The following is a 26,379-nucleotide window of genomic DNA, read 5'->3' as shown; positions in this document are numbered from 1 at the left end:
GATGCAAAACATGTAGTTACAGCATCAATAAAATGATTTCTATACTTGTGTGACAGAAAGTCGCACAAGATTAGAGGCATTTTTCACTGCAAGAGTGAATTTGCCATTTATGGTCTGACATCTGTGTGGACTATGATATGCAGGAATCAACACCCTGCAAGTACATAAAAGTGTGTTACAACATGTGAGAGCTATAAGGAACACAGATAAAACATTCCCCGTGGTTTAGACACTTCCAAGAAGTGCATAGCAGTAAGTAATGCCAAATTGTTGAACTATTATGTGATTAATTCTGTCCCCAGAAATATGAGGGGAGGTGACAGAGAAAAGCAATCAAGGAGTCTTGAATCTCAATACATATTACAACACTGAGATTCCATTTGGCCTTTGACAAGAGGATTTACACATGTCTCTGATAAAACATATAGAGTTGGACAACTTTCCCAAAGCATGAGAAGCCAACTGTTGTAAAAGGTGTGAGTAGAAAGATATCTGGAGGGCAGGGTGCCTTTTTAAATATATTGGTTTACGGTAATAAAACTCTGCAGTTATGGATTATAGCTCATGGCATAGTAGAAAATATTGACCCCCTATAGTACTTATGATATAAAATAAAGTGACACTGTGATGGTTTAATTTAAAAAAAATGCTATGTCATCATCTCTGTGGCAATATAAAAGCATAATATGAGGTATTATGGACGGATGTCCAGGATCTAATGACACCAATAACCTGGCAAACAGGAATGTCACTGAAACTAAAGTATGTCTTTCATGTCCATTACTGTGAATTTATCTGCAGACTGTTGAACCAGAGATTTCTCGACATGAATGCATTTTCAATGATCCCCATCCATATTGACTGCTCATGAATTTGCACCAGTATGTAAATACTGTACGTTAAAATGTATAACAATTTGCACGGAGGTGAAACTATGGTACGGGATTGCGAGGAATGTGTTGTGCATTCTAAGATTAATTTGTAAATATCAAAGCAATGAACAATGTATAATATTCATTTAATGGACTATTATTCATCATTAGTTGTGAATAATGAAATGTTCTAAATAGTGATAGAAACAAGACAATCAGTACATAAGTATAAGTATGCTGCGTAATACTGACTTCAAAATGGTGCTCCTTTGTGTGAATAAGTCCTACACAATCGTGGTATCAGTGCATTTTGGGGAGAAGTGGCAGGAGAATGTGAATATATATATATATATATATAAAAATATATATATATATTTATATATATATATATACACACACACATATATATACATATATATATGTATATGTATATATACACACACATATATATATATATATTATTTTTTTTCACTTTCAATAAAAGGGACATTATAGTTAGGTTCTGAATTTACTCGCACAAAACCATAGAAATTCAGCAGTCATAGAGTTATTTCAAGTAACTATAACTTCCATCCCCGCCATGCACAGTTTTTTCTTCAATAATTTAACTTCTAATGTTTCATTGATATTTTTATTTACATTATAAAAGTTGTCATGACTGCTGTAGTATTTGGGGTTACCTTAGGCTTCGACTACCATTCCAGACAGGAGGTGACGTGAGCGTTGTATTTTTTTTAGAAAATTTTGTTAAGACTCGTCAATCAGCGCCAAAGATATCGGCAAGTAAAAAAACACGCTTTTACTATAGAAACTAGGTCCTAATTATAACTAGTGTTACTAGCGACTGCCACTAGGAAATTTATATATATATATATAGGGCTGCAGAACATGTTTATTAACCCAGGGTCTCTGCCTATCAATGCTAAGGAATTGGTTAAATCATGATACATAGAGTATGCTGCGAACCTCAGATATCAAGGGGCAGTAAAATTGAAAACATTTGATTCTTATGTTCAGATTTCAACTTCAATTTTGGTAGAACCATATTTAACTTGGATTCTGAGCTCCTCATCATATTCTCTCCTTGTCCTATTTAGATTAAATCTGATACATTTTAGAATGGCTTTTCCAAAGAAGTGTACATGGCAAAAAACGCTCCCAAACTGTCCCTGTGATAAGTCTTCCAAGCAAAGCACTTGTCACTTTTTTCTATTCTGTTCGCTCCATTCTGCTCCCAGACAAGTTTTTATAATGCCAATTTTGCACAAATTGCAAACTACTTCTTATAAGGAAGCGTTGATTAGCATTCAAAGACTCTCTTCAATACAATTGTGCTATCCTGTTTTAAGTTTTATTAAATCTGCCATGGCCATCAGGAACCAATATGAATTGGTCGAAGCAGTTACATACTAACATAAGCTGCCAATATATGATTCTATCTTGCTGTTGGGATTTTACTTTTGTATATGAACATTATTATAATTTTACATGGGTAGTCGGACAGACTGCCAAAGGCAACGTATATAGTTTTGCAATATTGTTGATTGAAGATGTTTTGTCATTACTGTTTTAATTTATTTGTACTGTATTTTAATTATTTAAACTTTTTAACTTGAAATGTATTGTACTTATATTGCTGAATAAAGATTCTTTGACTGACTGGCTATATATATATATATATATATATATATATATATATATATATATATATATATAAACACTTTCTTCTTGCTTCACAGAAGATCGGCACTCCAAGGTAAGTTTTTTAACGGTTCACAGGAACGCGTCTCGGTATTGCTGCCTTCGTCAACCTGTCACACGCCATGTTTGTTTGTTATTTATACCATCACATGATCTTATCAGTGCAATCTCTAATTGAAACTACATTCTTATTTAAACTAAAATGGCATCATTTCTTTTAGGAATCTAATTCAATATATAAAAATCACATTATATAACATTTTGTTCACAATCTAAGGTCTTCACTCGTGAAAAGGACCAAAGATGCACATAATGACTAGAATAGTTACATAATTCATCCATATATCAAATAATAAATATTGGCACTACTAACCCCAATATCAAACCATTAATATTGATCAATGACTCTAATGATCACATTGTTGGAATTAAAATAACATCGTTAACTCGCTTTTTATATCATTCTAATTGCGATGTACCACTTCCTTCATGCAGGGGACCAAAATACACATAATAACACAGATGGTTACCAAATTTAAACAATCGCCTGTTTGTAACTGAATGTAAACATTAATAGTGAGGACCTTAACTTCGCAATTCATGATTTTTTGAAAAATTGCATGATTTAAAAAAAAAGAAGAGATATTATCCTTATTTTAATTACTAACTACATTAATTAAACATTATTTAAACATGAACTTAAACTTGAGGAGCCCCAGTGGGCTCACATTGAGACAATTGCAATCCTTACACAATTTTGGATAAAATATCCTATAAACCAAGACATTCATTGTATAATACTACATATGGCCCATCTCAACCCACAATCCAAATTAAAATGAATCTTAAGCCAATAAAGTACTTACAATTTCCTCTCTTGTGAGAAAATTAAAATATAAGTCATTGTGTCTATGGGGTATATCATCATATTATCAATTATTTTTAACTATTTAAATGTATGTACAGTTCCTCACTTTTATTCAATCCTTGTGGTTCATTTGTATCAAATGCTAATATATACCCTGATTCTAAAATCCTCAATTTCTTTTCTCTATATCCACCTCTTGCATCCTTTAAAATACCATCAATTACACTATATTTAAGATTCTTCACATCCCCACTGTGTACCTCATGAATATGTCTTGCAAGTGGGTAACTATCATCTTTATTTTGAACAGGACGTAAATGTTGTAAAATATGTTTATGGGCCTGGAGCTTAGTGATTCCCACATAGATTTTAGGGCAACGACATTTCAGAATGTATATTACATGATCACTTTTGCATGTGTATAATCCTTTAATTCTGTGCACAACTTTACCTCTCATCTCTACCATTTTAATATTATCACCATTTTTTTCATGCCTTACATTTTGAGCATTTGAAGAAACTGCCTTGCTGATTCAACCAAACCATGCTTGTTTCACATTTCTTACTCTGTCTAATATCACTTTTACCTAATGTGTCTCTCATAGATTTTCCTCTACGGTAAGTGATTTGTGGATTTTTCTTAATGTCTCTCCCTATAATGGGATCACTTTTCAACATGTACCAATGTTTCTGCAAAATCTTCCTCACTTGAATGTGTGCAGCATTTTAGGTAGTGATGAAGCGGTAATTATGTTGTTTTTCCAATTGCTTTTTATTATTTTGTTGTGTATTAAACAAAATATTATCTCTTGTACGATGTTCTATCTTTCTACTTGCTTCTGCCAATGTGGTGTTACAATATCCTCTTTCTTTTAATCTACTTATCATTTCATTCTCAATCTCTTTGAACTTAGTCTCAGTGCTACATATCTTTTTAGCTCTTAATAATTCTCCATACGGAATGTTCTCTTTTAATGGTTTAGGATGAAAACTATGTGCATGTAATAAACTATTTCTTGCTGTAGGTTTTCTATATAACATAGTCTGTAATTTATCATTTTCTTTTGTAATCTTTACATCCAAAAACTCAATCTCTTGTTGGCTAATATTGCCCGTAAATTTTAAATTCAAATCATGATTATTGATGTCAATGAGGAATTTTTGTGCACTCTCCATATTTTCCCTCCAAATTATGAAAATGTTGTCTATATAGCGCAACCACATTTCTATACGGTCATTCCAAATATCTAATGGTGGACTATTAAGAATCTGCTCCTCCCACCATCCCATGTATAAATTTGGGTAGCTAGGAGCAAAACAAGTACACATAGCGGTCTTGCATTGTTGTTCAAAGATTTCATTATTGAAGAAAAAGATATTGAGCCTGATTACAACTTTGGAGGAGGTGTTAATCCGTCCCAAATGTGACGGATATACCACCAGCCGTATTACGAGTTCCATAGGATAATACGGCTGGTGGTATATCCGTCACATTTGGGACGGATTAACACCTTCCTCCAAAGTTGTAATCAGGCCCATTCTGTTGGAGGCACCAATCTATCATACTAATCAGCATGTTACTGTGTTTATAAAATTTGATTGGTCTTGATCTCAGGAAATGTTGTACTACTCTTACACCATCTTTATGGGGAATGTTTGTATACAAGGCTGTAACGTCTACTGTCATAAGTAACATATCTTGTTCCCAACTCACATTGAATATTCTTTGTAAGAATTCAGTTATATCTTTCAAATAGGAAGGCAAATTCTGCACCAATGGATTTAAAAATGTGTCTATATATTTAGACACAAATTCAAATGGACATCCTTGTGCTGCAATTCTAGGCCTTCCCAGTGGTTTAAAATAATTCTTATGACTTTTAGGAATCAAATAAAACACTTGTAGTTTAGGATGGTCCACATTTAAATAACTACATTCTTCTTCATTAATTAATCCTTGATCTTTCCATATCAATAATAGTTTACCAAATTCTGTTCTTATATTCTCTACTTGTAACATGCTAATTCTTATGTAACATGTTCCATCATTTAATTGTTTGTATGACTCTTCCATGGTAATACTCATTGGCCAGATCACAATGTTACCTCCTTTATCTGAACTCCTAATTACCACTTCTTTGTTGTCCAACAATGTTTGTCTGTTACTTTGATTCCCTTGTAACACTTGTTTCTTTTCTTTCCATCTTAAATTCTTAAATTCTTTTGTCACAATTTCTGTATGGAATCACCACTGTATGCAGGTATAGTTGTTGATTTAGATTTTAAATGTGATCCTCCTTCAGCATCAAATTTAATTCCTTCTGCTTCTAATCTTGCGACTACTCTTGCTTCATCTATAGTCTGTACAGCATCTTCTTCTAACTCCCATAATTCCTTCATCAAAGCAATATCTTCAATTAATAAATTGCCATATTCGTTGTCATTTACAAGTTCAATTCCTTTGACTGACTTAAGCATTCTAATTTTATGGATTTTCATCAATTTAAGTTTTCTCACAAATAGAAACAAGTCTATCCTGCTTTGTACATAATCAAAACCATTTGTGTCACAATATGATAGCCCCAACAACAGATTTTTTTTATATCTTCTTCACTTAAATATAGGTCTGATAAATTGCAAATTGTCTTATTATCTGTTAATAATGTTTGTTGCTCCGAGTCACTTTGTCTTGTTCGTCTCTGTGAAAGTCTTTTACCACCTCTTCTCTTCTTCCTTTGCCTCTTCCTCTTGGCCTGCCCTTGCCACGTCAGGGTCTGTGATTGGTTTTGCGATCTCACCGTAGAAAATCAAATTCTTCTTGTAAAGTAGTATGTAAATTCATCCTTGTTGTTTCATCCCCGTCCGTATCAGAACTTTCACTGACCTCAATATTGGTCCCACAAGTTGTTTGTTTAAGTTCTTGAGTACTAAATCCACTCAATTTCTGTTTTCTCCAGTGATCAAATTTTTTCCGCAAATGTATAAATTTTACCAGTTTCATAATCAATTTTATCCCTATTAAATTTATCTTCCTCTACTTTCTTTAATCGTTCATCCATGGCTTTAGTCAAAGATTCCACCAATAGTTTGTTTTCACATAAATCAATTTTAGTACTTAATGTCTCAATGTCCTCAATCACTTTGTCTCTGTCTATTCTTGCATACTTAATCCGAATTTTCATCATGCCTGCTGAACTTTGCGCCTTATGTAATGCCCATTCTTTTAGCATCTCAGGATTAGGATCCTCATATGTTGGTGTAATCATAATTCTTAAACCTCTCGGCGGTCTTTCCGCATCCAAGTATCTATGTAGGGATTCTCTCTCCCACCACTTATTTAGTTCTTTTTTCTTTAATCTCTCAAGATCTGTAAATAAGCTATAAATGTCTATGCTGTCATGTGAACGATCAAGTCCTTGAGAATTCCTCACACTACTCACTGACTGGAAAATGCCATTTCAGCTCTCTGTTTCCTATCATCACAGAGGCTATATATCTTGCTTGCCATTTTCACCAATAATGGTGAAAAAAGAATAAACTTAAACCCAATTGCTCTTGTGCCACTATCCAAATCGGTACTTATGTCCAATACACGTATCTTGTAGTTTCAACCGGCTCTGCTTGCAGAATAAACAAATCTGAACGCTTACCGTTAGTCTGTGTCTCTCATACTCTTGGACTCAAAAAGCAGGTCCACACGAGACCTCAGCAGCTGTTCATACAATTCAGGATCAAAAGAGCGGGGGGAAGTGACAAATATGTCAACACTCGTGCGGCATGGTATATAAATAAATAAATGTGTCTATATATATATATATATATATGTATGTCTATATATACATAATATATACATAAATATATATGTATATATACTTATATAATATATACATAAATATATATGTATATATACTTATATAATATATACATAAATAAATATATATATATATATATATATCCACGCCAAAAACAAATCAAAATCTGGCACTCCTTGCGAAACAATGGCCTTCATTTATTTAAAAAATCCATAAAACAGAACATAGGGCAGTGCGTTTCAACCTTCACGGTCTTCTTCCTTGGCCCTTCTTACAAGAGTCATACAACAGAAAAAATGTGGCCCCTCCCATCTGCTATATATACCATTTTATATTTCCGGGGTGATCCGTCAAGCAAGGGCTGAGGAAAACGTGGGGTAAAAAAAGTTGCGTTTCCCACGTTATTTCCCATAGGATCTTTAGACACGACTACAGCCCAAACCACTGGACGGAATGACACCAAATTTGGCAGAAAGCTAGCTTTCAGTACGCAGATTAGGCTTTCGCTTATTCCGTTCAGTAGTTTTTGAGATATTAAAGGGAAAATATATTTGTATATCTAGGGCTGTGGAATCTCCTCGACTACTTCAATATTAATAAGAGCTCGTGCATGGAGCTGCAGAGACCTGATTAGCTGCCAACACTTAAAACCAGAAAGTGGTGGCAGCCATTGTGGGGCTTGGCTGAAGCCGAGTCCCACAAAAAAATAAAAAAGACAAGGGGCCAGGGTGGAGTCACCCTGACCCCATAGCTCTTGTGCTGGGATCCCAGAGGGACCCCTAATCCACCCCCCAGCTAAAAAACATTCAAAATAAAAATTGCTGCAATTATGAGACAGCGTCCCAATTTTGCTGACACTTAAAAAAAAAAAACAAGCAGGGGCTCTAGCACTAGTTTTTTACAAGCTCCCGAGTGGGTCAGGTCCCGGGAGCCTTCACATTTTCTGTTGGGGGGGGGGGTCCACACGACCATCTGCAGCCCTAGGGACCACCTCCTCCCGTGGCTAATGACTAACACAATGTGGGGGGCTGTGTGGTCTCCCCGCAGCCCAGGGGGCCACCACCCCCCCAATATATTGCTGGGGGCAGCGTGGCCCCTGCAGCCCCGGGTACCACCATCTCCCTGGGACACTTTTCATGTAGGTTGGGGGGCACGCAGCCCTCCCACGGCCCCGGGGACCACAATCTTCCTGGGGCTATTGATTGTTGGAGGGGGACTGCGCACCCCCCTCGAGGAGCCATTAATGGTCCTGGGGACTGCCACCCCTCAGGGCTGGTTCCTGCTATGTCCCGGAGTGCACACCCCTGGGACATAGCTGTTTGCTGTAAGCCACAGCAAAAACTCTGCTCACATAGAGTGAGAGCTGTCTAACAGCTCTCCCTTGCTGTGAGCAGAAGTTTCCTCTGTCTCCTTGCCCACGAAGATGCAGGGAGACAGAGGAAACAACAGCTCTCACAGAGAGGGAGCTCTCTCTGTGACAGCAATGTTGGCTTCTGCAGGAGGCAAGAAGCCAGCTGGGACCGTGTGGTCCTTCAGGCTCCCCCCATGGTCCCCAACATTGTGTCTTGGGGCCCCAGGGGATGGGGACCCCATTTAGGCCAGGCCTCAGGGGATGGGGTCCCCGGGCCGAGATCTGCCTGGGTTTAGGCTGGGCTCCAGGGGATGGGATCCCCAGAGTGAGATCGGCCTGGGGAGGGGGACCATGCGGTGTTGGATTGTTATAGGGGTTGGCTGCAGGGTCTGGGCACAGACCAGGGCAGGCCCTGCGGCCAAGCCCCGCTGTGCATGTCCAAAGGCTATCCATAGCTTGGAGTTGGGTGGTTATTGGGGTTGGTTGCAAGGACTGGCCACAGGCCAGGCCCTGCGGCCAACAGTGGTGGTTGGATTAACTTATAGTAATCAAAATTACTTTACGTTAAAAAAATGTAGAAATTTACTGAAAAAAACAAAGGCTACAGGAACATTATTGAAAGGAAATAGAATTAAAAAAACATAACAGTTCACTTAAAAAAACAATGGTTACAGGGACGTTATAGTTAGGCTTACATTTTAAATATACAAAACCATAGAAAGTCACCTATTATAGTTAGAGTTATCTCAAGTAACTGTAACTCATGCCCTAAGGGAACTAAAACTTGTGTCTTTGTCATGCACTGCTAATTACCCCACAACTTACGACACTCACAACATCTTTATTAACATTATTGATAATATCAATGTAATCTTAACAGTAAAGTTTTTGACAAACAAACTGTGCGTGGCAGGGCCCTGAGTTATTATTTACCTTAGGGCACGAGTTAAAGTTACACTAACTATCACAGGTGAATTTCTATGGTTTTGTATGTTAAAATGGTATACATACATACAATAGTATTGTAGGACTTCCAAACCCAGCATGCACCGTCTTAAGCAACAATTAAATGGACAAACACAGACATTTAAGTGGGGCACTCAAAATGAAAGAAGGACTCGCTTTGCACCTGGGAACAAGGCCCAAGGAAGGACCAAAATACATAGGTTTTACTATTGCCTATGGAAACAGCATTACATCACTGAAAAGCATTTGAAACAAGAGTGCATCTCCTCTTTTGTCAATGTCAGTGGCAAAGCTGGGTGGATGTTATAGTGCATGGTCCTGACACAGGAGTTCGCACCACCACATCAAAGTGCTCCATTATGCCCACAGTGGGCCACTGCTGTGCAATATATACAGGGAGTGCAGAATTATTAGGCAAATGAGTATTTTGACCACATCATCCTCTTTATGCATGTTGTCTTACTCCAAGCTGTATAGGCTCGAAAGCCTACTACCAATTAAGCATATTAGGTGATGTGCATCTCTGTAATGAGAAGGGGTGTGGTCTAATGACATCAACACCCTATATCAGGTGTGCATAATTATTAGGCAACTTCCTTTCCTTTGGCAAAATGGGTCAAAAGAAGGACTTGACAGGCTCAGAAAAGTCAAAAATAGTGAGATATCTTGCAGAGGGATGCAGCACTCTTAAAATTGCAAAGCTTCTGAAGCGTGATCATCGAACAATCAAGCGTTTCATTCAAAATAGTCAACAGGGTCGCAAGAAGCGTGTGGAAAAACCAAGGCGCAAAATAACTGCCCATGAACTGAGAAAAGTCAAGCGTGCAGCTGCCACGATGCCACTTGCCACCAGTTTGGCCATATTTCAGAGCTGCAACATCACTGGAGTGCCCAAAAGCACAAGGTGTGCAATACTCAGAGACATGGCCAAGGTAAGAAAGGCTGAAAGACGACCACCACTGAACAAGACACACAAGCTGAAACGTCAAGACTGGGCCAAGAAATATCTCAAGACTGATTTTTCTAAGGTTTATGGACTGATGAAATGAGAGTGAGTCTTGATGGGCCAGATGGATGGGCCCGTGGCTGGATTGGTAAAGGGCAGAGAGCTCCAGTCCGACTCAGATGCCAGCAAGGTGGAGGTGGAGTACTGGTTTGGGCTGGTATCATCAAAGATGAGCTTGTGGGGCCTTTTCGGGTTGAGGATGGAGTCAAGCTCAACTCCCAGTCCTACTGCCAGTTCCTGGAAGACACCTTCTTCAAGCAGTGGTACAGGAAGAAGTCTGCATCCTTCAAGAAAAACATGATTTTCATGCAGGACAATGCTCCATCACACGCGTCCAAGTACTCCACAGCGTGGCTGGCAAGAAAGGGTATAAAAGAAGGAAATCTAATGACATGGCCTCCTTGTTCACCTGATCTGAACCCCATTGAGAACCTGTGGTCCATCATCAAATGTGAGATGTACAAGGAGGGAAAACAGTACACCTCTCTGAACAGTGTCTGGGAGGCTGTGGTTGCTGCTGCACGCAATGTTGATGGTGAACAGATCAAAACACTGACAGAATCCATGGATGGCAGGCTTTTGAGTGTCCTTGCAAAGAAAGGTGGCTATATTGGTCACTGATTTGTTTTTGTTTTGTTTTTGAATGTCAGAAATGTATATTTGTGAATGTTGAGATGTTATATTGGTTTCACTGGTAATAATAAATAATTGAAATGGGTATATATTTGTTTTTTGTTAAGTTGCCTAATAATTATGCACACCTGATATAGGGTGTTGATGTCATTAGACCACACCCCTTCTCATTACAGAGATGCACATCACCTAATATGCTTAATTGGTAGTAGGCTTTCGAGCCTATACAGCTTGGAGTAAGACAACATGCATAAAGAGGGTGATGTGGTCAAAATACTCATTTGCCTAATAATTCTGCACTCCCTGTATGTGTGTGTGTGTGCTTATGTCAGTAGCCACTCTTTAGTTATAGTTGGGTTACCCAGACATAGGAATCCCTCAGATTTTTGTCCCTTAATAACACTGCACCCATTTGACAAATCTCCATAAAAATTTGCAGACCTATTGCACCCATTACATTGATGGAAGATGTGTAAAGTTTCACGATTTTTGGCCAGGAGGCTGTAAATATAAAAGGTGGGGTCTCAAAACATATTTGACACCAATGTATTTTACAAAGACTTTTTGTATTGGACGTAGCACAAAAACAGCTGAATGGATATACATGAAATTTGGCAGGATGAGACATTATGGTGTGAAGATGATCCTTTTGGGTAAAACAGGTAATAGAGTAAGCATTTTGTAAGTTATAAGGCAGTTTAATTTAGTGATAATCTGTTGTCACAGTATTTTCATGAAATTTCATAGCATTTTAGGACATTTCATTGCAGTACCGCAGTACATAGCAATGACAATTCATTAGGGGATTGGCTAATGACTACCCTTAGAAAAGGTAAAGACAGCCATGCTGTTTTTAGGTACAGTTTGCCTCTGTTGCATTACACCTTCATCTCTATGTAAGTATTAGGTTTGGTATTTTTCCCCTACCTATTACCATTTTAGTAAAGGTATAACTTTCCCCTTTTCCATGCTCTAATTATACCCTTGCATATTACATAACTTAGTGAGTGAGGTGAGAGGTCTGTGTATGGAGGTGCGTGACATAGTAATTTGAAGGTAGTGAATAAACTATAAATGTAAGTTATAACCGTGACATAGTAATTTGAAAGTGGTGTGTAAATTAAAAATTTAAGCTATAACTATAACCTTAGAATTTCCAATGTTTTTGTAGTTTAAGTTGGGATTGTATACAAAAAAGAAATAGAGTTTTCCTATCTATAAGTTATCCTTAACCTTTGTTTTTGTACTAGAATACACACACACACATATAAACACACACATATAAACACAGACACAAAGATGTGATTTAAATGTTAAGAATAGTACATTTATACTGACCTTTATATACTTGCCTTGATAATATAGGGGTAGTCGATGTCATGCACTTGAAGTTGCAGGCCCATATTTTGTCCTTAATATTGTAACATAAAATTACAAGTAGTGTTACAACATCACTCCCAGTTTGATTGTAACCCTGCACCCACCATTTCCACTTCCAAATTGGTTTCCAGTATTTCACCAGTCCCAGCTTGCATACTTTTTTAAATGAGCGAACCAGGGCTGAAGCGCACAAAGTTGTATTTCCCGGTCTTTATTTGAGGATTACAAGCAAATCCACAAACACTGTTAGAGGTCCAGCCTAGCTACTGGTGGCCCCAAGCACACGATCACAGTCTCTGTACAACTGATTTAGCTGATCATGCAGAAACCCATACTATGCTCTAGATCTAGTGTGCTCCTCCTTCTGACAAACAAGTGTTGATATTTACCGTTTCCTGGCCAAAAGCTCTAACATTCCTACACAGACCACCTGAGAGATCACCAAGGTGGCTGAACAGTGGTGAAAGGAGTGCAAACCAGCAATGGGAACCGTGCACTAATGACCGAGTGGTGGGTTTGCATATAATTCCACTCAATTTTGCTCTAAATTTTGCCTCCCTCACAGATGAGGTAGAACATTATGTTTATTTGTTCTATACATTCATTTTCCATAAGCCTTGCTCCAACTGATTGTTCCAAAGGTATGTACGGTGCCAGACACTGTGTTAATTTTCTGATCTCTGACAATTACTTTGATTACAGCTAGTTCATCTCTCTGTAGGAAAATTGTGATTGATAGTGAGCCCTTGGTCCATCAGTAATTATTTAGCAATTGGCATTTAAAATTGGGGTATACTCACTCTAACTGAATAAACATGTCACTCCCTTGGGGTACTTAAGTCTTCCGTAGTAGTGAAGTCAATCAGTGAAGAATTTCTCTAGTATAGGCATGGGTTTAGAATCTGAGATAAAGCATGACATCATAACTAGCACACAACAAATTCAATTTCCAGTCAGTGCTACACCGTTAGTGAAGAACAGGCTATGCAAAAAGAACAACTAAAATGTTAATACACAGAAAAAAACAGAAGAAGATAGCAACTTAAAGGACTGAGGTATTTCTCCAAACTTTTTATAGCTTCGGCTCCATTGGTGCTCGAATTCTGGTGTTACAGAAGGCTCTGCTAATATGAACATGGATGCATTCAGGACGTACAAAGTCTTAGGCAATGAGACAAATGTGCCAGACAAAACAAATCCAGTATTGTAAGTTTGCTGGTATATAACATGGCATCTATATTCAAGGTATTTGGCTCTGAGTACATCTGGTCAAACAACCCTGATGTCTTAAAACCCACCATACAAACAGCAAGGGACCCAGCCAAGTCAAGTAAATTGAGTTTTGGAGGGCACCAAGTATTTATGTGTCCGGTTCCATGCATCTATGATGGGATATGGTTGTCTATGTATATTTGGGAAATAGTATAGTTTCATACCGGTTACAGACCCACCTAGTCTTACAAGTTTTGAATGGAGGCATATGAAGTCCTTGGAGGTATCAAATAATAGGCCCATATCTTGAGAACTGAAGGCCATGGTCAGGTTTTGCAAGTAGACGTGGCACCCAAAGCACAGGGGACATCTGTGAACCCCAAAGCTTCACCCCAGAGCTGAACTGTGACCTCTGTTATAATCACATCCTACAAATATTGGAACACAGTTCAGGTCCACTGCATTCTCAAACAGAACCAACGTCATTGGAAAGATTTCTATTCTAGAGTTTTATCTCCTAAAATACATGGTGTATGGAAATTCGAACTCGAGTAACAGGAATAACTTTAATTAGATGCTCCAAGATCATCAGACTGAGTGGATGGAAAATTCAGATTATTAACCAAGTATGTTAGACCCCCATGCCCCTTTGGGTGGCTTTTTTCGGAGAGGTTTGTTGGATTCTGGTGTTTGTTGGAAATTTAGGAGGGTTCACGTAACTATGTCGCCTTCTCTGCAGCAGTCAGTATATTTCATACAACCCATCTCAGTTCGGTGCAGATCACTGTTGAAAAAGAGACACTGTTTACATGATAATCTTATGTATTATGTACAACAGTGGCCTAGCGATTTTAGCTGTTTCCAAAATGTCTTATTATTCAGGAGAGTTATGGAAACTATGACTAATTTTGAGGAAAGAGAACCCAGGTATACCTTCATCATTACTCGTCTCAACATCTTACATTCCATCAGGTTGGAATGTTGAGGCAGTAATTTATAGATTTCGGAATTAATTCCCAACATTCGAGGGACTTGTTGTCACAAGAAAAGCATGACCCTCGGTAGCATGTACCTTGCTGCCCCAAGAAAAGCATGACCCTCAGTAACATGTACCTTGCTGCCCCAAGAAAAGCATGACCCTCGGTAGCATGTACCTTGCTGTCACAAGAAAAGTTTGACCCTCTGTAGCATGTACCTTGATGTCACAAGAAAAGCATGACCCTCAGTAACATGTATCTTGCTGCCCCAAGAAAAGTATGACCCTCGGTAGCATGTACCTTGCTGTCACAAGAAAAGTTTGACCCTCGGTAGCATGTACCTTGATGTCACAAGAAAAGTATGACCCTCAGTAACATGTATCCTGCTGCCCCAAGAAAAGTTTGATCCTCGGTAGCATGTACCTTGATGTCACAAGAAAAGTATGATCCTCAGTAACATGTATCCTGCTGCCCCAAGAAAAGTATGACCCTTGGTAGCATGTACCTTGCTGTCACAAGAAAAGCATGACCCTCGGTAGCATGTACCTTGCTGCCCCAAGAAAAGCATGACCCTCAGTAAAATGTACCTTGCTGCCCCAAGAAAAGCATGACCCTCGGTAGCATGTACCTTGCTGTCACAAGAAAAGTTTGACCCTCGGTAGCATGTACCTTGATGTCACAAGAAAAGTATGACCCTCAGTAACATGTATCCTGCTGCCCCAAGAAAGGTTTGACCCTTGGTAGCATGTACCTTGATGTCACAAGCAAAGTATGACCCTCAGTAACATGTATCCTGCTGCCCCAAGAAAAGTATGACCCTTGGTAGCATGTACCTTGCTGTCACAAGAAAAGCATGACCCTCGGTAGCATGTACCTTGCTGCCCCAAGAAAAGCATGACCCTCGGTAGCATGTACCTTGCTGTCACAAGAAAAGTTTGACCCTCGGTAGCATGTACCTTGATGTCACAAGAAAAGCATGACCCTCAGTAACATGTATCTTGCTGCCCCAAGAAAAGTATGACCCTCGGTAGCATGTACCTTGCTGTCACAAGAAAAGTTTGACCCTCGGTAGCATGTACCTTGATGTCACAAGAAAAGTATGACCCTCAGTAACATGTATCCTGCTGCCCCAAGAAAAGCATGACCCTCAGTAACATGTACCTTGCTGCCCCAAGAAAAGCATGACCCTCGGTAGCATGTACCTTGCTGTCACAAGAAAAGTTTGACCCTCGGTAGCATGTACCTTGATGTCACAAGAAAAGCATGACCCTCAGTAACATGTATCTTGCTGCCCCAAGAAAAGTATGACCCTCGGTAGCATGTACCTTGCTGTCACAAGAAAAGTTTGACCCTCGGTAGCATGTACCTTGATGTCACAAGAAAAGTATGACCCTCAGTAACATGTATCCTGCTGCCCCAAGAAAAGTTTGACCCTCGGTAGCATGTACCTTGATGTCACAAGAAAAGTATGATCCTCAGTAACATGTATCCTGCTGCCCCAAGAAAAGTATGACCCTTGGTAGCATGTACCTTGCTGTCACAAGAAAAGCATGACCCTCGGTAGCATGTACCTTGCTGCCCCAAGAAAAGCATGACCCTCAGTAACATGTACCTTGCTGCCCCAAGAAAAGCATGACCCTCGGTAGCATGTACCTTGCTGTCACAAGAAAAGTTTGACCCTCGGTAGCATGTACCTTGATGTCACAAGAAAAGTATGACCCTCAGTAACATGTATCCTGCTGCCCCAAGAAAGGTTTGACCCTTGGTAGCATGTACCTTGATGTCACAAGCAAAGTATGACCCTCAGTAACATGTATCCTGCTGCCCCAAGAAAAGTATGACCCTTGGTAGCATGTACCTTGCTGTCACAAGAAAAGCATGACCCTCGGTAGCATGTACCTTGCTGCCCCAAGAAAAGCATGACCCTCGGTAGCATGTACCTTGCTGTCACAAGAAAAGTTTGACCCTCTGTAGCATGTACCTTGATGTCACAAGAAAAGCATGACCCTCAGTAACATGTATCTTGCTGCCCCAAGAAAAGTATGACCCTCGGTAGCATGTACCTTGCTGTCACAAGAAAAGTTTGACCCTCGGTAGCATGTACCTTGATGTCACAAGAAAAGTATGACCCTCAGTAACATGTATCCTGCTGCCCCAAGAAAAGTTTGACCCTCGGTAGCATGTACCTTGATGTCACAAGAAAAGTATGACCCTCAGTAACATGTATCCTGCTGCCCCAAGAAAAGTATGACCCTCGGTAGCATGTACCTTGCTGTCACAAGAAAAGCATGACCCTCGGTAGCATGCACCTTGCTGCCCCAAGAAAAGTATGACCCTCAGTAACATGTACCTTGCTGCCCCAAGAAAAGCATGACCCTCGGTAGCATGTACCTTGCTGTCACAAGAAAAGTTTGACCCTCGGTAGCATGTACCTTGATGTCACAAGAAAAGTATGACCCTCAGTAACATGTATCCTGCTGCCCCAAGAAAAGTTTGACCCTCGGTAGCATGTACCTTGATGTCACAAGAAAAGTATGACCCTCAGTAACATGTATCCTGCTGCCCCAAGAAAAGTATGACCCTTGGTAGCATGTACCTTGCTGTCACAAGAAAAGCATGACCCTCGGTAACATGTACCTTGCTGCCCCAAGAAAAGCATGACCCTCGGTAGCATGTACCTTGCTGTCATAAGAAAAGCATGACCCTCATTAGCATGTACCTTGCTGTCACAAGAAAAGCATGACCCTCGGTAGCATGTACCTTGCTGTCACAAGAAAAGCATGACCCTCAGTAACATGTATCTTGCTGCCCCAAGAAAAGCATGACCCTCGGTAGCATGTACCTTGCTGTCACAAGAAAAGCATGAGGCTTTCACAATCTAAAATTGTTTATTTACACATAAGTGGCAACGCCAAAAATAGCATCTGCATCTCAAAGGTAAGGCAATAAATCATTAAAATGTATAGAATATGTTACACATATTGTATGTCAAATCACTCGAGCAAACATGCTGTAGCTTTTTTGTACCGCACACAACTGCTATATAGCAGTGGATCTTTACAGAGAAAAATATATGAAAACAAAGTTGTAGCTGGCATCGTCATATTTATTTCACAAGTTTGTAAAATTGTTCCCTGAGATTATTTCCTGCTAAATTCCTAAAAAGTAACTTTCAAACTTAACTCTGGGTCTCCATAGGAACTTACTGGATCAAAAGGCCGGGTCTAGACTTGAATATATTTTGGAGGTTCCTCAAGTAGAGGCCCAAGTGTTACTCTCCAACTACTATGTTGGTCTAGCCTGGATATTTGTTGTCAAGCCCCAAAACAAGTTTTTCAATCCAGTCCCAAACTACACTGACACGTGTAACTTATCTGTGATTGCACCAAAAAGGATCCTGTCTTCACAGACTAACATTGTGATGGGTAGTTCTCATGCAACCAGTCATCATGCGGGGCACAGAACATCTGGAAGAGACATTGTATCCAGGAAACGAGGCTCTGCTTGTTCTATGGTTGTGCGCAATACACAGTTTCTGGATCTGTGTTCTGTTGTCTTGGTCAGATCCACAGGCCTGGTTGTATGTCTTCTTTCTGCAGCGACTTTGCTGACGTTGGGTTACCAGTCTCACGGCTGAACCACAAGCAAAGCTTTGAGATATCCAGTGGAGATTTCCTTCCATTTCATGATTGTTGCTGGAACCCCGGGATGCCAAAGTCCATTTGTCCACCCATGATCCTTGGCTGTTTTTAATGAACATAGCTCTATATATGTCAAATGATCTGCCTTTGTGTGGGTAACACACGTGTTCCATGAAGCTCTTGTCTTCTAGACTTGGCAGCTCTAGTCTAGTCGGATTCTGAGATTTCTTTCAGCTGGCAGAGAAGGTCTGCGAAGGACGGTCTATCTTCAGGTTTCTGTGGTGAAGAAACAACATAATCAAACTCACAAAAGGGAACCATATGATTATCAGAAGGGTAGAACAAATGTGTAGTGTGTATTCAATGAAGGCAGAAGGCACTGTGCGTGGTACTGTTCAGAGAGATATGACCCTTTCCGGCAGCACAGAGCGTGCATTTGCATAGCTTAAAAAGTGCACACTTCCTGTGTCCTCAATGCAAACCACAAACAGTTACTAGGCAATTGCAGAGTTCTGGGGGCAGCTGCACAGTTGCAGCTGCTTCCACAGAACCCACCTTTCCATATTCAATACATGCTGGCCCAATACAGCAGAGCAACAGAGATATGTACAACGCTCAACATGGAGCAATAAGCAAAAGCATGTGTACCCCGCCGTCATACCGAGTTCTGTAATGCAGTAATGACCTTAAAGGATGTTGGCTATTCTGAAGCAAAACAAAAAATATTTTCTTGCGACTCTGGCCACCATTTTATAACAGGCACGTCCTAAATAGAGCGTTGTGAACAACGTGGTTGTTTACCAGGCAAGCATAACCACGCTTGCCAGAACAATGACTTCCTTTTTCTGTGCCTTAACCACACATGTGCCAAACTACGCATATGCGTGGTTAAGGCACAGAAAAGGCAGAGAGGATGCGATGAGGTAAGTGGGGCTTGGGCAGGGTTGGGAGGTAGTGTTTAGGGAAGTGGGGTGTATTAAGGATTTGGGGTGAGTGGGGAGTCGGGCTACTTTTCTTTTAGAGATGCAGGGGTGGGGTAATTTGGGTGTTGTGTTTTTTTAGGGCTTAGGGTGGGAGGAGAGTCTGGCTATTTTTTTTTTAGGGGACGGGGTTTGGGTATTTTTGTTTTAGGGCTTAGGGTGGGAGCAGGGTAGTTTATTTTTTAGGAGTGGGGAAGGTTTAAGGAAGGGCAAGAGGAGGGAGGAGAGAAGAGTAGGAAGGATCAGGAGAGGACGCAGTGTGGTAAGTGGGGATGGAGCAGGGCAGATGGGTAGTTTTTAGTGGTGGGATGGCTTTAGGTGGAAGGTTGGGGTAGTATACTTATTAGGGGGAAGGTTTTAGGGCTTAAGGCGTGTTGGGGTAGTTTTGTGTTTAGGGGTGGGAGTCGGGTAGTGTTTTTTTAGGGCTCAGGGCGGGTGGTGTATGGGTAGTTTTGTTTTTAGGGGCGGGGGGCCGGGATAATTTTGTTTTAGTGCTCAGGGTGGTTGGGGGGGTCAAGGTAGTTTACTAATTAGGGAGGGAAGGTTTTAGGGCTCAGATGGGTGGGGATGTCAGGGTAGCTTAGTTTTTAAGGGCGGGTGGGGGTAAGGTCGTTTTTTTTTAGGGCTCAGGGTGGGTGGAGGTCGAGTTAATTTAGTTACTGGGGTGGGGAAAGGTTTTAGGGCTCAGGGTGGGTGGGGAGTGTCGGGTAGTTTAGTTTTTAGGGCTTAGGGTGGGTGGGGGATTCGGCGTAGTTTAGTTGTTAGAGCTGGGGAAGGTTTTAGGGCTCAGGGCAGGTGGGTGGTGACTGGGCAGTTTATTAATTAGGTGTTGCAGCAGTTTTGGGGCTTAGGGCAGGTGGAAGGGTTGTATGACAGAACCACGCATGCTATTTACACATATGCCTTTACTAAGCATGCTTTTACAACGAAATCCGTTGTAAAGGCATGCGTGATAAAGGCATGTGAAATAACGCAGCCGTGGTTCCGACCGCGCTGTTAAGGCATGTGTTGTTCCGGAATGCATGGTTCTGTCATATAACCTTCTATATCAATACCACAAGACCTCATATGTGTACATGACCTACATCAACTAGCAGAGTTTTAAAACTGTGAGCAACTTAGAAACAGAAGTTAACCGAGAACACCACGATACTAAAGAAGTATGCTACTCTTCCCCACTCTGAAATATAACCCTTGACAATTAGGAGCTGTGGTGTTCTAGTCCTCTTCTGTCTCTTTGAATTAGGTCCCTGGGCCCAATATTTTATATTTTAGCATGTTTGTGTGGGCACATTTTGCTGTATTGGTATCTCTAATAAGGCACATTTATCCATTCTGCCTCTTCAATTCTTAGTAACCTGAGATAGTCAAAGCAAGAAAGCAGAATTAGAAAAACACAAGGGATTTCAAGGGAAGCAAAAGCAATTGCAAAGTGACATGATTGAAACTGGAAAGGACGGTGGTATTTGACCTCAATAAAACTGATAACACGTCTTCGCGAGTTGCTATAAGGTTAAAGAAGAGAGAGTTTTTTTTGTCATTCCCAGACGTGAAGTGGGCGTGGGGACGTGGAACCCTCAGGGCTAGCATCTATTTAGGCCTCACATACCAGCACAGCCAGTGCCCCAAATAGCTTAAAAGTCGAATGTCACCACGGTGGGCACCCATGGGGCAGGCGTTGTGCTTAGATGAGTTTTTGGATTCGAAGACCCTCGGTTAAGGAAATGGAACACGTCCTTACAGCTGAGTATCACAGCCCCCCTCCCACCAACCCCGTCTCGCTGCACCTAAGTTAGCTCTACAGATAGTGGCTTAATGATACAGCTGGTATGGGCGAGACTTTGAAAGTAAGTCAAGATGGAGTTTTAAAAATCTTTGGGTCAAATGCAGGTGTTCAAACTGCGGGCCTACTAGTGTTGAGGCAGTGAGTTGTGCGAGCTTTAGGGAAAATAAATGCAGATAACACCAACAAATCTACTCTGTGTTGTTGAGGACCACAGATTTGAGATGTATTCACAAGATTACTGAGGAGATTCAGGTCATAGACTGCAGCGACGATTCAAAAGAGCGAACCATGCCAAGGGGAAGTTCAGCCTTGAGAAGGTACCCATCGTGCCCAAAGGGTTTAATCACCAGTTGGCTCTTCCATGCAAATCGGGAAAGTTTGTGGATGCATATCCAAAAGAAGACAAGAGTAAAGTCTATATATAGAATACATAACTACGAAGCAGCCAGGGTATTTTTAAATTGCGAAATGTGAAGCGACTTGATATTTGAAGGGACTAGAATAAAAGACTAGAAACTAATTGTGCAACAGAGCATAACAACAGAGCATTCAAACCAAGTAGAAGTGCTGGTCTTGCGTACATTCAGTTTTAGGTCTGGCCAGCACAGACCTTTGTTAATAACCAAACTCTTCAGTCCTTGTTTTTGTTGTTGTGTTATTTGCATGTTTCTTTTGCTCTATATATGGTGTGGGGCAGTGCTTCACCATGTGAAAACTTCACTGTGAGTGATGGATTTCTGCTCTTTATCAAAGAGCACATCCACACCCAAATAGTTTGCTTCAGTGGCAAGGACTACTATGGCTATATGTGCGTTTTGAGACAAAATTGTTTTTTAGCTTTTAGCCAATTATTTTCTTATATAGGGGATCTCCTTGCAACTCCACCAAAAATACAATTTACCAAAAACCTTGTTAAAATAACACAAACATTGAGAAGGTCAAAAGGCTGTCAGGAAATGCCAGACTCATTGGCTAGTGCTTGTTCCTAACAGTCAGTAATATAACAGCTGGAGAGGTGACCTAACCCAGTGGAAGTCAAAATTTCACTCACTAACATCCCTAACATTCAAGGGCAAATGTAAGAAATCAACAAATCACAAAGGGCTCTCTGCAAACCTTGTTCTATCGAGGGAGAGCAAATATGCAACTCAGCTTGGAGAGGAAGAAATGTGCTTTATTGATGACTGATCCTTAAGCAAATATTCTACCCACAAAAGGGGCTGATGTGTTGTCAGATGAAATGCATTTTACAAACAAGATTTTAAAGTAAATCTGAAAGGTTCTGAGAATCTTCTCATTTCTTTAAAGCGTGAGGGTCTCTGCAGATAGACTGTGGATCACTCAGTTAGGGTGAATTTTCAGTGAACTTCTCATCATACTCTAAAGCAGTCCATTAGAGCACAAGCTCATTTACTTATTTATTTGTTGAAGGAATTTACATGAGGTGGACCTACTGTCACAAGAAACATATAGCAAAGTAAATTAACACTAACCACTGGCAGTGATATGGTACAACACTGATACTACTCAACCGGTGGGTTTAAAGTACTTTTAAAATCAGAGCAGGCTAGGGATCAGTCTTAGGTTCACTGGGAGATGAGTCCACATTTTGGGAGTTGGCAAAAAGACCCTGGTGCAGTTTTTGTCTTTTTGGTTTCTGGTATATCTAGTAAGAGTCTGAGTTTGCCTCTAGTGTTCCTCTCACTACCTTTGATGTGTACTCGCTTTTCAAGTAGGTGAGGAGGCTCTGGTGTAGAGCATTATGTGTAGTAGAGGCCATCTTAAAGACAATTCAGGCTGGCTTCGAGGAGGGGCAATGCAGTCGCTTTAGATTGGGGTTAATTTAGATGATTTTTTGGTCCCTTTGATGAGGCAAAATGCTGCATGAAGAATTGATGTAAGGGGAATCAGAGAAGATTTCAGGTACGTAAAAGTAGGAAGTTGCCCTCAGCAGGGTGAGAAAGAGCTTGGGCCTGCAATGCTGTTCGAGCAGTAGCAGCAGTCCCCCCCCCCCACCCACCGCCCATTCCCTCACCCATCCCCTCAGTGCCTTGAGACCCTCACGGGTGTGCTTTACAAATGCTTTGATTCATTGATTGATTCTGAAGAAGTACTTAATAATATAGCACTGTGTTTTCCTAAAATGACACGGAGATTCAATGGCATTTGATTCCAGTTTAAAGTAACACATTCATATTTATTCTACTTTGCATTTTGTATTACTTCAATGACTGAATGTCAAAATGCAATTGATTTAGCACCATAATTAAATACAAGCCTTGCTTAAACATTGGTGTTGGATTGATATTTTGTGTCTTGAATTATAATTTAAAATTCCAGAATATTTAAACTAGAAGATAGTTTGCAATGGAGGATTGTGGATTAGGGCTGTTGACTCCCGTTGGTGTGCATTTTTAGGTCTGGCTTTAGCTGTGTGAGCCCTGTCCAAAAAAAAGAATACATTTGACACATACATAGAGAGGCTTTTAGCCAGCAGTCTTTATCTTTATGTCAGTTAAACTATGATTTACATTTTAGATAGCTCTGCACTCGGGGCGGAACTTCCATCCCGAGTGCGGGATTTTCACTCTGCACCCGGAGTGTACTCTTCGCACCTGGAGTGGAATCTCCGAGGTCTGGGAGGATCTCCGCCCGAGTGCAGAGATTTTGCCCTTAGTGCAGGCATAAAAATACTACTCATAACTTACCTTCATGAATACCGAAAAGTCATAAACTTAGACTTTTGGCCTAAACTTAGACCAAAAGTCTACCTTTACCTCAGGCCGAAAGTGATTATATGTTTGCTAATTTAGCCTTGTTGAATTGACAAGATTTTCTGCTGGAGATGGGCTAGTTATAAGTGTGATGAGAAATGGTCCTTTCAACTTCCAATTATGAGACCTGTGGGCCAAATATAGGCGGCAAAGGATCTTAGTAAGCTGAGAAGGAACATTTTAGAGGTATTTGTTGTAAGTAGTTCTTTTGGTCCCTTCCCTACATTTATTGTGTGTATTTGCATCTGGAAAATGTTTGTTCCAAAGAATCTGGACTCTAGAAAAGGATAGTTATGGAAGTGAGAAGTCCATGTTGGCCAGCGAGGGTGTTGTATCAACGACTATTCCCTTTCCCTGTTTCAAGGTGTCTACCAATTCTAAATCGTGGCAGCGGAGAAAAGATAGTAAGACTGGATGTTCCTTCATAGCCTTCTAGGAAAATTGGAATGCTCATCGACTAGCTGTAGGTATACCCTAGCCTGGGGTTTCGCATTCATGATAGGCCTGACAAAACCTTGGACTGTACTCCAGTTATTGTTGATGACATACCAGTGTGGCCCTGGGTCAGATCTGGGTTCTTGATGTACACAATGTGGTTCTCCATGATTTAGGTGTGCAGGGGACAACTATCAGCCTGTAACCTGGCCTTCTATTTGGTAGGGGAGGATCCTAGATCTGCCAATCACCAGACCCTTTTAATGATCGTTGTGAGAATCCTGAGGGCTTGACACTGGGTGGGTAAAGTCTTTTACTGGAGCCTTGTAGATGGCTGAGGTCAGTGGGTGTCTGATGCTGGGTAAAGCAGACTGCCTCAAAACACTGGTTTTAGGTGGTTTTGCTCTTGTTGTGACTGGGTGAGATCCCTATGTCAGTCTCTCTACAGTCCTTGGTTAGATATTGCTGATGTCCTCAAGTGTTTTTCTTTATACCCTGACAGTGGTTGATTAATGTCAACCCGTCAATGTGCCCTAGTTGTAGATGGCTAGTGTCCCATCTGCCATCACCAGCACTGTTTTGGAGTGGGTGAAGTCCCTAGTTCAGTCTCACTCCAGACTTAGGTTCTAGATTCTGAAGTCCATTGGTTCCTTTCTCTTCAGAACCTGCTTGTCAAAAGTCATGTATGCCGGTGCTTGTTTTCAGGCCCTAGCTATGAGAGGTATGAGGCTCATGGGGCCAGATGTCCACAGCTTTGGCTTTGCAATAACCAAATAGCGGATTTTTGTGATTTGCTACTTCGTAATCGCAAACACCCATGTACTAATGTGTCTTTGACAATTTTGTGATTCCCTGTGGGTCGCAAATAGATCTACCTTATTGACATTCATGCAACAGGTCTTGGATTGCAACCCATTGGGAATCGCAAAAATCACAGGGGTGGTGGCCCGCTGGGGTTAGCAGACCACCATGTCTGTGAATGCTTTTCAATAAAGCATTATTTTTTTAAATGCAGCCTGTTTTCCTTAAAAGAAAATGGGATGAGTTTCAAAAATAAAGATAAGTTTTCTTTTCATTTTTTAAGTGCAGGCAGTGGTCCCTGGGACCACTACCTGCTCCCAAAAATGTTTTCACCAACATTCACAAAGGGGTTACCAGCAACTTGGAGTTGGTGGTAAAATGTGAATGTTTTGCGACCACATTTCGGTCGCAAAACATTCACAAATGCCACTGTGAGTTAGTATTAGGAAGGGACACCCTAAACACACCCCTTCCTAATGCTGAATCGCAGATCCTATTTGCGATTCGGTAATAGGTTATCGAAATGCAAATTGGGCTTGGTACATGAGAAAGAGCATTTTTTTTGTTCTCAAACGGCCCAATTCAGCGAATACGGCCATTTGTGACTGAAAAATAGCTTTGAATCTGGCCCATGGTTCATATTACACCTTATCGGCAGACCTCAGTTTTGGCATGGGACATCCTTGAATCCATTGGTCACAAGGTGGTGTCTCTAAATACCTGTTTCCTGGCTTTGACTGTAGATGAATAGGGTTACTGAGTTAACCTGCCACCACGTGAGTGCTACTGAAGGGTAATGTCCCTAAAATAATCTAGAACGAGGTCTTGGATTTGAGTGAATGAAGTGTGCTCATCTCCTGGTTCTAGGTATAGATCACTAGTGTGGTTGCTGTGTGTAGTATGTAAGTCTTTAACTTATTGTGACTAACAATGTTTATTTTCATTGTCACTGTGTGTTCTGCGAATGCTGAGCATGGATTCCAGCAGAGAAGTTCAGTTGCTGCTGGGATCTGGGCTGGCCGGTCGCAGCATGTCATGGGCGAACTTCTATCTGAATTACAGGATCTAACTTACCTGATATCATTGTTGCATCTCTTATGATATTTGGTGACAGGACGAGCCTGGATTGCCACCCATGACCTTCGGCCGATGTTTTGCTGGCTTGGCAGATGCCGTGGGAGGAT

At 40.6% G+C, this 26,379-nt stretch overlaps 1 protein-coding gene across 3 annotated transcripts in view; it reads right to left on the bottom strand.

Annotated features, from left to right (window-relative positions):
• Positions 1 to 17,647: 17,647 nt before the first annotated feature.
• The window catches only part of ITK (IL2 inducible T cell kinase), a 296,941-nt gene continuing 288,209 nt past the window's right edge, over positions 17,648 to 26,379 (bottom strand). For all 3 annotated transcript variants that reach the window (XM_069199642.1, XM_069199643.1, XM_069199641.1), the window contains one exon: positions 17,648 to 18,695. In XM_069199642.1, coding sequence (XP_069055743.1) covers positions 18,627 to 18,695 — 69 coding nt within the window. In that variant the 3' untranslated portion in view covers positions 17,648 to 18,626. The remainder of the gene's footprint in view (positions 18,696 to 26,379) is intronic.

Source organism: Pleurodeles waltl, chromosome 7, assembly GCF_031143425.1.
Source record: "Pleurodeles waltl isolate 20211129_DDA chromosome 7, aPleWal1.hap1.20221129, whole genome shotgun sequence".
NCBI lineage: Eukaryota > Metazoa > Chordata > Amphibia > Caudata > Salamandridae > Pleurodeles > Pleurodeles waltl.
Note: the sequence above shows the minus strand (reverse complement) of the source record. Positions and strands in the feature narration are given on the sequence as shown.